The sequence below is a fragment of the Nyctereutes procyonoides genome, unplaced genomic scaffold, assembly GCF_905146905.1.
Source record: "Nyctereutes procyonoides isolate TBG_1078 unplaced genomic scaffold, NYPRO_anot_genome, whole genome shotgun sequence".
Lineage (NCBI taxonomy): Eukaryota > Metazoa > Chordata > Mammalia > Carnivora > Canidae > Nyctereutes > Nyctereutes procyonoides.
In genome coordinates, this window is record NW_026575048.1 from 37,000,053 (window position 1) to 37,010,987 (window position 10,935).

The 10,935-nt window shown below is 43.3% G+C and overlaps 1 protein-coding gene across 1 annotated transcript; it reads left to right on the forward strand.

The window, feature by feature from the left end:
* Window positions 1–221: 221 nt before the first annotated feature.
* On the forward strand, window positions 222–8,724 carry IL37 (interleukin 37). The gene is made up of 6 exons (XM_055327520.1): window positions 222–306; window positions 1,969–2,097; window positions 6,943–7,005; window positions 7,421–7,540; window positions 7,919–8,061; window positions 8,299–8,724. The coding sequence occupies exons 2-6, from the start codon at window positions 2,019–2,021 to the stop codon at window positions 8,536–8,538; spliced, it is 645 nt and encodes a 214-aa protein (XP_055183495.1). The 5' UTR covers window positions 222–306; window positions 1,969–2,018; the 3' UTR covers window positions 8,539–8,724.
* The last annotated feature ends 2,211 nt before the right edge of the window (window positions 8,725–10,935 follow it).

The following is a 10,935-nucleotide window of genomic DNA, read 5'->3' on the forward strand; positions in this document are numbered from 1 at the left end:
CCACCCAGTCTGTCTTAAGTGCCTTGAAATGTGTTGAATGGATGTGGCATAGTCCTTGGCAGAGTGACACTACTCCACAGGAATTTGTTTATTCCTTGGTGTAGGACATAGCAGGTAATGAGTATGACTGATAATCTAAGATGTTGTTTATTACTGGATAAAGGAATGTTACTGTTACATTTGCATATACACTCCCAAACCGATTCTTTAAAATAAGGACCAGATCTGGCCCCTCCATATCAGAGATCCTAAAGGGAGAAGACAAGCTGAGCTCCAGGAACCAGAACTTGGGGATCCTTGGCTCAGGTAAGTGGTACTGACTCCAGCTTAAGAGGCCAACTGACATGAATGGGGAAGCAGAACGGCATCTGGCCCTGCCTACCTTTTTTCCCAGAAGCATGACCTTCTATGAATTTCCTGAATTTCTAAATATTATCTCTGATGCCTGGCCAGAACACCTTGCTCTCAGCCCCCAGAGCAGCCTGATGTCTTCTTGGAGGGCTTCTGCCAATAAGCAGAGCATTACCGAAGAGCCAGGTAGACAATGGAGAGCTTAGGAAACCTGGAAACCCTGATAATGCTAGCCTTCTCTGATTTCAGATTCTAGGCAAGACTGGTTTTAGAATCTAGAAAGTACTGGTCTTCAGAAAAAATATTTTGGAACCCTCTACATTTTGAGTTTTCTTAGGTGAAAAAAGAGCTATCTCAGATGGCTGAGTGTACTGCTTCTCTAGGGAGCTTTGTGGAAACCACCTGCATTTATTTTTTTATGGCAAATTCCATAGTGGCTCATGGAGATATCCTATGTGCTCCAGCCTGTGGGCATCATTCTGTCCTCACCACTGCCTTCATGTATTTGAGAAACTATATTTCTGCTAGATATGTCTTTTTCTGATCATGTGGCTGCCAAATTCTCTGCCTTCTAGATTTAGGGGTTGCAGCCAAGTAACAACTGAAACTCAAATAGTGGCTGTCCATGCCCTTAAAGATCTATCAGGTGTCTCACCCTCCTTGAACCATTCAGTGATCATCCACCCCTCTCCTTCCCTGCCTTTGATGCCAAGCCCTTGAGCTCTTCCTTGCTATTTTTAATTTTTGCAAAACTAGTTAGTTCCCTTTGTCTCACTCCTAAGTCCTTCTCAAAGGATTGGGTTTCCACATAAACTGCCCATCTCTGCAAACTTAAGAGTTTTGTGACCTCTGAGAATTCACTTACCTTCAGGTCATCTGTAAAATGGAAATACTAATTTTTGCCTCACTTCCCTCACTGTGTTGTCCTGAACTAACGTTGGGGAAAGTTCTTCATGAACTGAGGAGTGTTTAGAAATCTCTCTCCTCCAAGCCACACTCATCCCCTCCAGCGAAGAAATCTTGTGTTGTTAGGAGTTGAGCCTCCTACGAACTTGGAGGCTCAGTTTTCCATGAAGAGAGGCTGCAAAGAAACTGCCTTTCTCTGCAAAGATTAGACTACAGCAGAGGGTCAGCAAACTTTTTCTGTGAAGATTGGAATAGTCAGCATTTTAGGCTTTGCTCACCAGAAGATCTCCATTTCAAATACTCGTTCTGCTGTTGAAGCTAGAAAGCAGCCACAGACAATATGTAAAAAAGGACATAGCTATGTTCCAATAAAACTTTATTTAAAAAAAAAAACAGGCAGTGGGACATATTTGGCCTGTGGGCTGTAGTTTGCCAACCCTAGGACTGGCACAATACACTTTGAAATTCCTATTTCATTTTTATAAAGTGTCAAGATTTGTAAAAATGATATTGTGACCTACAGTTTGCAAAACATTGCTTTGGAGGGGCAAAAACCAAAGGAGTGGTAGAAGAGGCATGGTCCAGCTCTACAAGGACACAAAACATTTCTAAGCAGAGAGCAAGGCTGATGACCCATTCAGCACTAGGGGAGTCCAGCAAGGTTTCCTGGGGTCAGAGATCAGTAGACTGATCTCCTTCCTGTCTACTTAGGTCCTGCCCTTCATCCCAGGCTCCTGTTGAGTCATTTCATCACGTTAAAAATGTCATTTTTGGAGGACTCAGGAATGAAGATGGAATCTGAAGACTGGGAAAGAGATGAGCCCCATGGCTGCTCAGAAGGTAAGATTCTTGCAACTATCCATAAAGAGCCAAAAAATAACTCCTAAAGTAAGACCTTGTGAGGTCTGTGCACAGACTTGTTCTTCCCCGTTGACCTTGCATGGTAAGTGACCTTTGAGAATTTCCCTGGTAAATGAATTTGACAAGAGAAATCCTTGAAGGGAAATGAAACTTTGCCACTGGTGTACAGGTACATAGGGTGGTTAGATACACAGATCACCTTGATCCAAAGATCTAGAACTTTGAAGTCTTGATTCACCAACTGGATGGCTCTGAATCCTTGAAATGCATCCTTTTTCCTCCCAGCCTGCTCAGGCAGAGGAGAAAGCCAAGTGGTGGGAGGGATTGTCTGAGTCTGGGATGGGAAATGACCCTGGCTCAGGACTTCTGAGTGCCCCAGGGAGGAAGGCACTTGAGCATTGGCTCAAGGGGGATGAAAAGAGGAGGCTTTTAACCTAAATGACTAATGCATGGAGTGTGAAGGGAGAGGCCTGTAACTTGACAGAGGCCCAGCCCCTGAGCCTTCAACTCACACATGGCAATCAGAGTTCCCAAATTAAAAATAGGACATTTGTGTAACAAATGTGGATCTGCCAACAGAGAGGTTTGGAACCAGCCCTATGCCTGGAATATGGGCCATGTGGTGGCTGTAAAGCACATTCTGTTCCTTAGGCAGCAGAAGTATGCACCAGGAAGGCACAAGCACCAGATACTGTAATTTCCCAACTCTGGAGAACTCCAAATGGTGACATTGAGGCCATGTCCTAATTCTGCCTCTGTTTGTTGGTGACATGTGTGGAAGGGGAAGAACCTTACGCTGGCTCCCAACAGAATCCTGAGGATTTCTGTCTGAAACAGGCCTGGGACAGCTCCACCTTCCCCCATCCTTTCTCACCAACGTGCAGTCCTCCTACTTCCTGGAAGCACAGACTGTCAGAGCTGGAGGGACAGACAGGGAAAACAAGCTCAGAGTGGTGAGAAGAAGAGTTGCTTTAGATAGTCAAGTAGTTAGGAAGGCCAAGACTATAGAATCTTTATACTAGAGCACAGGATTTGGGTTTTCTTCTTCCCTTGGTGCTATGTGCTTTTTTTTTTTTAAGATTTTATTTATTTATTCATGAGAGACAGAGAGAGAGAGAGAGGCAGAGACACAGGCAGAGGAAGAAGCAGGCTCCATGCAGGGAGCCCGATGTGGGACTCCATCGCAAGTCTCCAGGATCATGCCCTGGGCCAAAAGCGGTGCTAAACCACTGAGTCACCCCGGCTGCCCGGTACTATGTGCTCTTAATGTGCAAGGGTTGTTTGGATAATGGCCAGAGATTTCATTCGGGCATTTCTCAAACTTAATGTTTTATCAGGTAGTATCCTCCAGATTATTCTCAGAGTAATGTAGACAATGTATACTAAATCCTCTGAATTATTGCAACACATATAATTTAGGTTTTTTTAAATTTCAAGTTTTTATTTATTTTTTATTTATTTTTAATTTTTATTTTTTTAATTTTAATTTAATTTTTTTTATTGGAGTTCAATTTGCCAACATATAGCATAATACCCAGTGCTCATCCCATCAAGTGTCCCCCTCAGTGCCCGTCACCCAGGCACCAACACCCCCCACCCACCTCCCTTTCCACAACCCCTTGTTCGTTTCCCAGAGTTAGGAGTCTCTCTTGTTCTGTTACCCTCACTGATATTTCCCCCTCATTTTCTCTCCTTTCCCCTTTATTCCCTTTCACTATTTTTATATTCCCCAAATGAATGAGAACATATGTTTATCCTTCTCCAATTGACTTATTTCACTTAGCATAATACCTGCCACTTCTATCCACATCGAAGCAAATGGTAGGTATTTGTCCTTTCTAATGACTGAGTAATATTCCATTGTATACAGAGACCACATCTTCTTTATCCATTCGTCTTTTGATGGACACCGAGGCTCCTTCCACAGTTTGGGTATTGTGGACATTGCTGCTATAAACATTGGGGTGCAGGTGTCCCGGCATTTCACTGCATCTGTATCTTTGGGGTAAATCCCCAGCAGTGCAATTGCTGGCTCGCAGGGCAGGTCTATTTTTAACTCTTTGAGGAACCTCCACACAGTTTTCCAGAGTGGCTGCACCAGTTCACATTCCCACCAACAGTGCAAGAGGGTTCCCCTTTCTCCACATCCTCTCCAACATTTGTTGTTTCCTGCCTTGTTAATTTTCCCCATTCTCACTGCTGTGAGGTGGTATCTCATTGTGGTTTTGATTTGTATTTCCCTGATGGCCAGTGATGCAGAGCATTTTCTCATGTGCATGTTGGCCATGTCTATGTCTTCCTCTGTGAGATTTCTGTTCATGTCTTTTGCCCATTTCATGATTTGATCGTTTGTTTCTTTGCGTTGAGTTTAATAAGTTCTTTATAGATCTTGGATACTAGGCCTTTATCTGATAGGTCATTTGCAAATATCTTCTCCCATTCTGTAGGTTGTCTTTTAGTTTTGTTGACTGTTTCTTTTGCTGTGCAAAAGGTTCTTATCTTGATGAAGTCCCAATAATTCATTTTTGCTTTTGTTTCTCTTGCCTTCTTGTATGTGTCTTGCAAGAAGTTGCTGTGGCCAAGTTCAAAAAGGGTGTTGCCTGTGTTCTCCCCTAGGATTTTGATGGAATCTTGGTCTCATATTTAGATCTTTCATCCATTTTGGGTTTATCTTTGTATATGGTGCAAGAGAGTGATCTAGTTTCATTCTTCTGCATGTGGCTGTCCAATTTTCCCAGCACCATTTATTGAAGTTTTTATTTAAATTCTAGTTAACATATATAGTAAAATTGGTTTCAAGTATAGAATTTAGTGATTCATCACTTATATATAACACCCAGTGCTCATCACACAAGTGGCCTCCTTAATACCCATCACCCATCTAGCCCCTCCCCCACTTACCTCCCTTCATCAACCCTCAGTTTCTTTTCTATAGTTAAGAGTCTCCTACAGTTTGTTTCCCTCTCTCCCCCCCCAGCTTCCCTCCCCTATGTTCATCTGTTTTGTTTCTTAAATTCCACATATGAGTGAAATCATATGGTATTCTCCTTTCTCTGAATGACATTTCACTTAGCATAATACACTCTAGTTTTATCCATATCATTGCAAATGACAAGATTTCATTCTTTTTGATGGCTGAGTAATATTTCATTGTGTATGTATACCACATCTTCTTTATCCATTCATTAGTTGATGGACATTTGGGCTCTTTCCAAAATTTGGCTATTGTTGGTAATGCTGGTATAGACCTCAGGGTGCATGTGCCCATTTGAACCAGTATTTTTGTATCATTTGGATAAATACTTAGTAATGCAATTGCTGGATCATAGGGTAGTTCTATTTTTAGCTTTTTGAGGAAACTCTATACTGTTTTCCAGAGTGGCTGTACCAGTTTGCTTTACTCTACCTCCTTGCCAGCATCTGTTGTTTCTTGTGCTGTTTATTTTAGTCATTCTGACAGGCATGAGGTAGTATTTCATCATGGTTTTAATTTGTATTACCCTTGTGGTGAGTGATGTTGAGCATCTTTTCATGTTTCTGTTAGCCATCTATTCATGTCTTCTGCCCACTTTTTAGCTGAATTATTTATTTTTTGGGTGTTGAGTTTGGTAAGTTCTTTGTAGATTTTGGATACTAACCCTTTATCTGATATATTGTTTGCAAATATCTTCTCCCATTCTATAGGCTGCCTTTTAGTTTTGTTGATGGCTTCCTTTGCTGTGCAGAAGCTTTTTGTCTTGATAAAGTCCTAATGGTTCATTTTTGCTTTTGTTTCCCTTGCCTCTGGTGACATGTTAGTAAGAAGTTGCTATGGCTGAGGTCAAAGAGTTTGCTGCCTATATTCTCCTCTAGGATTTTGATGGTTTCCTTTCTCACATTTAAGTCTTTCATCCGTTTTGAATCTGTTTTTGTGTATAGTATAAGAAAGTGGTCCAGTTTCATTCTTCTGCCTGTTGCTGTCCAGTTTTCCCACTTCCATTTGTTGAAGAGATTATCTTTTCCATTGGATATTTTTTCCTGCTTTGTCAAAGATTAGTTGATCATATACCCATGCAGCCATTTCTTGGTTTTCTATTCTGTCCCATTGATCTATGTGTTTGTTTTTATGAATACATAGATTTTTAATAAGTCAGGACTCTAGCAATTTCCACATTCAGAAACTGAGTTAGTTCTATTTCATCTCCATTTCCACCATTTTTGGCCATGGAAATTTTTTTTTTTTGAGAGAGAGAGAGATGGAGAGAGAGCAAGAGAGAGCAAGAGAGAGCACATGGGCACAAACACAAGCAGGGGAACAGAAGGGGTGGGGCAGAAGGAGATGGAGAGAATCTTAAGCAGACTCCATGCTAAGCACAGGGCCTAGCGCAGGGCTTGATCTCATGATCCTGAGATCACCAAAACCAAGAGTAGGACACTCAACCAAATAAGCCATCCAGATGCCCCAACCATGATAACTATTTTTAATATTATTATTGTCTCTCTGCTTTAGTGTTCACAAAACACACACAAAAAGAAGTAAAGGGGATCCCTGGGTGGCTCAGCGGTTTAGCGCCTGCCTTTGGCCCAGGGCGCGATCCTGGAGACCTGGGGTCGAGTCCCATGTTGGGCTCCCTGCATGGAGCCTGCTCCTCCCTCTGCCTGTGTCTCTGCCTCTCTCTGTCTCTGTCTCTGTCTCTGTCTCTCTCTCTCTCTCTCTCTCTATGTCTATCATGAATAAATAAATAAAATCTTAAAAAAAAAGAAGTAAAGCATTCAATGACCTCTGATGTTAAATCCTTAGAACATCCCAATTGCATGTGTTAACCTCTTTGTCTCTGATTCCAGACTTGGCCAGAAGTCCCCTGGAGCCAGGCCCAAGCTTCACTTCCATAAGCTCTACCCACTCATGTAAGGCCCCTGGGTGAACAGATGAGGGTGGCTAAGTATTACTTATTTGAGTAAGCATGTTAATCTTCCCAACACCCATACCAGGTAGGTGCTATTGCTACACCTGTTTCACGGGTGAAGACATTGGGGTTTGGAGAGATTTGGTAACTTTTCCTAGGTCCCAAAAGCAGTAAGTGACAGAGATTAGATAGGATCCATCTGTGAAAATGGATAACCCATGTGCTTGCATGCATGCTGAATTGCTTGTCCAGAGCGAGGTAGAAAGCCTGGGGGCAGGGGAAATCTTCAGTGGGCTGTGATGTTTGAGGCCACAGGCAGGTGGAGAGTTGGGGCTGGGACACTTGCATGTGAGCTAGAAAGGACTGAGTTTTCCATTCTCAGTATGAAGTGTTGATATCTGATTATATTGATCTAGGCCCAAAAGTGAAAGTCTCAGACCCAGAGAAATTCAGCATTCATGACCAAGATCACAAAGTATTGGTCCTGGACTCCGACACCCTCAGAGCAGTTCCATTTAAAACCTACATACGCCCAGGTGACTGTCAGTCTTGGTTGTGTTTTCTGTCCTAACAGCCAGGTTAAGACCTTCCTGTAAGGGGCTTAGCTCAGCCTGTGGGACACCTCCAGTTCCTGCAGGTGTTAGATAAGTGGGCAGCACAGCAGAGGAACCCCAGGGACCATTAGGATTTGGATGGAGAGTTTGTAACAATGAACAAATCTGAGGGAAGCCTTTATGGAAGTGATGAAAGAAGGAAGCAGCCAGACAATGGAAGAAGAGGAGGCTTGGACTAGTGGAGGGGGACTTTCACCACAGAGTCATGCCTGAAACCCCAGAAGATAGAAGGGTCTCTTCCCTGCTCTGGGGACCGACAGGGAGGAGACATCAATCATGTTTCTGATTGTCTTTTTCCAGAGATGTTCTTTGTATTAGCCTCCTCCCTGAGCTCAGCCTCTAAGGAGAAAGGAAGTCCAATTCTTTTGGCAGTCTGTAAAGGAGAGCTTTGTCTCTGCTGTGAGAAGAACAAAAGACAAAGCCAACCATCTCTTCAGCTGAAGGTGAGCATTCTAGCCCAATTTCATTTACCCTCAGCCACCCCAAAGTGAAGGGCCAAGATCCTAATGCCTCTCACTTTCTACAAATTCTTATCTTGGTCAATATAACAGGGACATTCACCTTTCTGGAAGCATTGGGTAGGAGTTTCCTGCCCTACTATTTGATTCTGTGCTCCAAGAGCACACACGCTGGGTTTTCTCCCTCTCAGAGATTGTACTGTCTAATCTTTTACCTTGTAGAAGAAGAAACTTACCAACCTGGCTGCCCAGAAGGAATCAGCACGTCAGCCCTTCATCTTTTATAGGACTAAGGTGGGCTCCCAGAACAGATTGGAGTCAGCTGCCCATCCTGGATGGTTTATTTGTACCTCCTGCAATTCTGGTGAACCTGTTGGAGTGACAAATGTTCTTGGAAAAAGGAAACACACTGAGTTTTCATTTCACAGAGCTGAAACAAGTCCCAGTGAGGTTAGCGGGTAGGAAATTGCCCCATCAAATGCCTTCTTGTGCTTTCCTTTCTAACTCAGACCAATTATAGAAGGATACAGAATATACTTGCTAAGCTCTTTCATCTCTCATCAGTACTTTGAGAATTTGTGTCTTTAGGTCATTGAAAGAAGGATTAATTAAAGAGTTTTAGATGAAATAAAATTCTGGTTGGAATGATCCCAGCCTCTGCCTATTTATGGCTTACCCTGAAAAATCAGTCACTTAGAGCCTGTGTTATATTGCATGATTTGCCCAGACAGAGTCTGAACTTGCTGCAGAAAGTAGCAGTTAGCTGATGCTATGCTCTAGAATTAGCCATTCCTCCTGGGGTTTAACAGGCACTGGAGGAAGTTCACAGAAGTAGTTGTCTGTGTCTAGAACCCAGTATGACAAGAAGAAAAACACTAGCGAGTCACCATCTAGCAAAGTGATAAGTGGAAAAGGTTGAGGTGGGTCCCAGACAAGGAGCAGGTGACTTATAACGTGGGAGAAGCACAGAGATAAGGAATCTGGGTCAAGGGACAGTGAGGAGACCAGATGAGCAGCCAGTTGGCATGTGGGAAGTCTATCAACAAGGGCAAATTCCCATTGCTAAATTGGGCTCAGATTCTAGCAGAGTGATCGGCAGGTTGACTGAGCAAACAGAAATCTGGGGTGTGGAAGCAGGATATGGGATTGAGAGAGAAAGGTGGAGGCTTGGGACTTACTTGTCTACTGGTTATAAGCAACAATAATTGATTTAGGCATATTTAAGCAAAAAGTATACTAAAACAACAAGGAGGGCAGCCCGGGTGGCTCAGCAGTTTAGCGCCGCCTTTAGCCCAGGGCCTGATCCTGGAGACCTGGGATTGAGTCCCACGTCAGGCTCCCTGCATGGAGCCTGCTTGTGTCTCTGCCTCTCTCTCATTCTCTCTCTCTCTCTCTCTCTCTCTCTCTCATCAATCAATAAATAAAATATTTAAAAAAATAAAACAACAAGGAGCTTACTAGAAGGATATTGAGCATTTTAGTTTCTTATTGTTACTATAACAAATTACCATAAACTCAGTGGTTTAAAATGCAATTTATTATCTTATCTTTTAGAAGGTCAGTCTGAAGTGGGTCTCATTGGACTAAAATCAAGATGTAGGCAGGGCTGCATTTCTTCTAGAGGCTCCAGGGGATAATTAATTTCCTGCCTTTTCCAGCTCCTGGGGGCTACCTACATTCCCTGGCTTGTTGCCTTTTTCTCATATTCAGAGCCAGCAATGGCTGGTTAGGTCTTTCTCATGCTGCATCTCTTTGACCATTCTGCCTTCCTCTCACTCATAAGGACCCCTGTGATTACACTGCGCTCACCTGGATAATCCCCATCTCAAGATACTTAATTTAATCACACCTGCTGAGTCCCTTCTGACATGCAAGATATCACATTTACAGGTTCTGGGGATTAGGATGTGGACGTCTTTGGGGTCTATTATCCTGCCAAGCCCACGAAGGACATGCTGAAGAGCCAGAAATTTCTAATAGGTCAGAAATGACAGGAGCCTGTGGCTTTGGCCCCACCACTCAGATGAATGAGGACCAATCATGTTTTTCATCACTTAGCAAGAGATTCAGATTCCAAGTAGAGCACATGACTGCCTTAGTTTGGGTTATGTGTCTGTTCCCTATTTTGGATTATGTGTCTGTTCCTTGGTCAGTTAAAGGCAGTGCACCTTGATCAACACTCTCTCTGAGATATGTTTCCAGGGAGGCCAGTCAGGGTTCTCAAAGTCAAATTGGAGAGCTCAGCTCAAGAGAAAGGTGTGTAGGTGCCAGGCAGGAAGATAAACCTGAGTCTCCTGAGTCTCCTTATTTGTACCTAGAAATATGACACAAGCCCAGTCTCTGAGGGTTAAGGGAGACAAGGGCCAAGGGAAGACCTCTGACAAGGTCAGTTGCTTCTGTTTCTGATTTGATGATGATGTTGACCAATACCAGGCCAGTAATAAAAAAATATTTACTACTTTCAGTGTTTGAAAATTTGCCCAGGTAGTACTGATGCTTGGGTGGGGGTGAGGGGGCATGTCTTCCTCATAAGATCACAGAATCTGTTTCATAATCAACACAAAACTATTCATATTAGTCTCTGAGCCAGGGCTGTCCCATAGCAGTGCTCTGCTTCCTTATGGACCAGCTGAAAAGAGGTGAGGCTCACTGACCATGGCATTGAGGATGCCACTCATGTGGCCCAAATAGAGACAGCCATAGCATGGGCTCTGTCCTGCTTCAACCTGGTGATATATAGCAAGTCACTGTGACACTGGCCACCTGGGCTCTGTGAGGCTCCCCTGAGATCACAAATATATCTGCACCTTGCAGAAGCACAGGCCCTGTGTGCTGTTGCTTTTATTGGTGGAAAGCTCA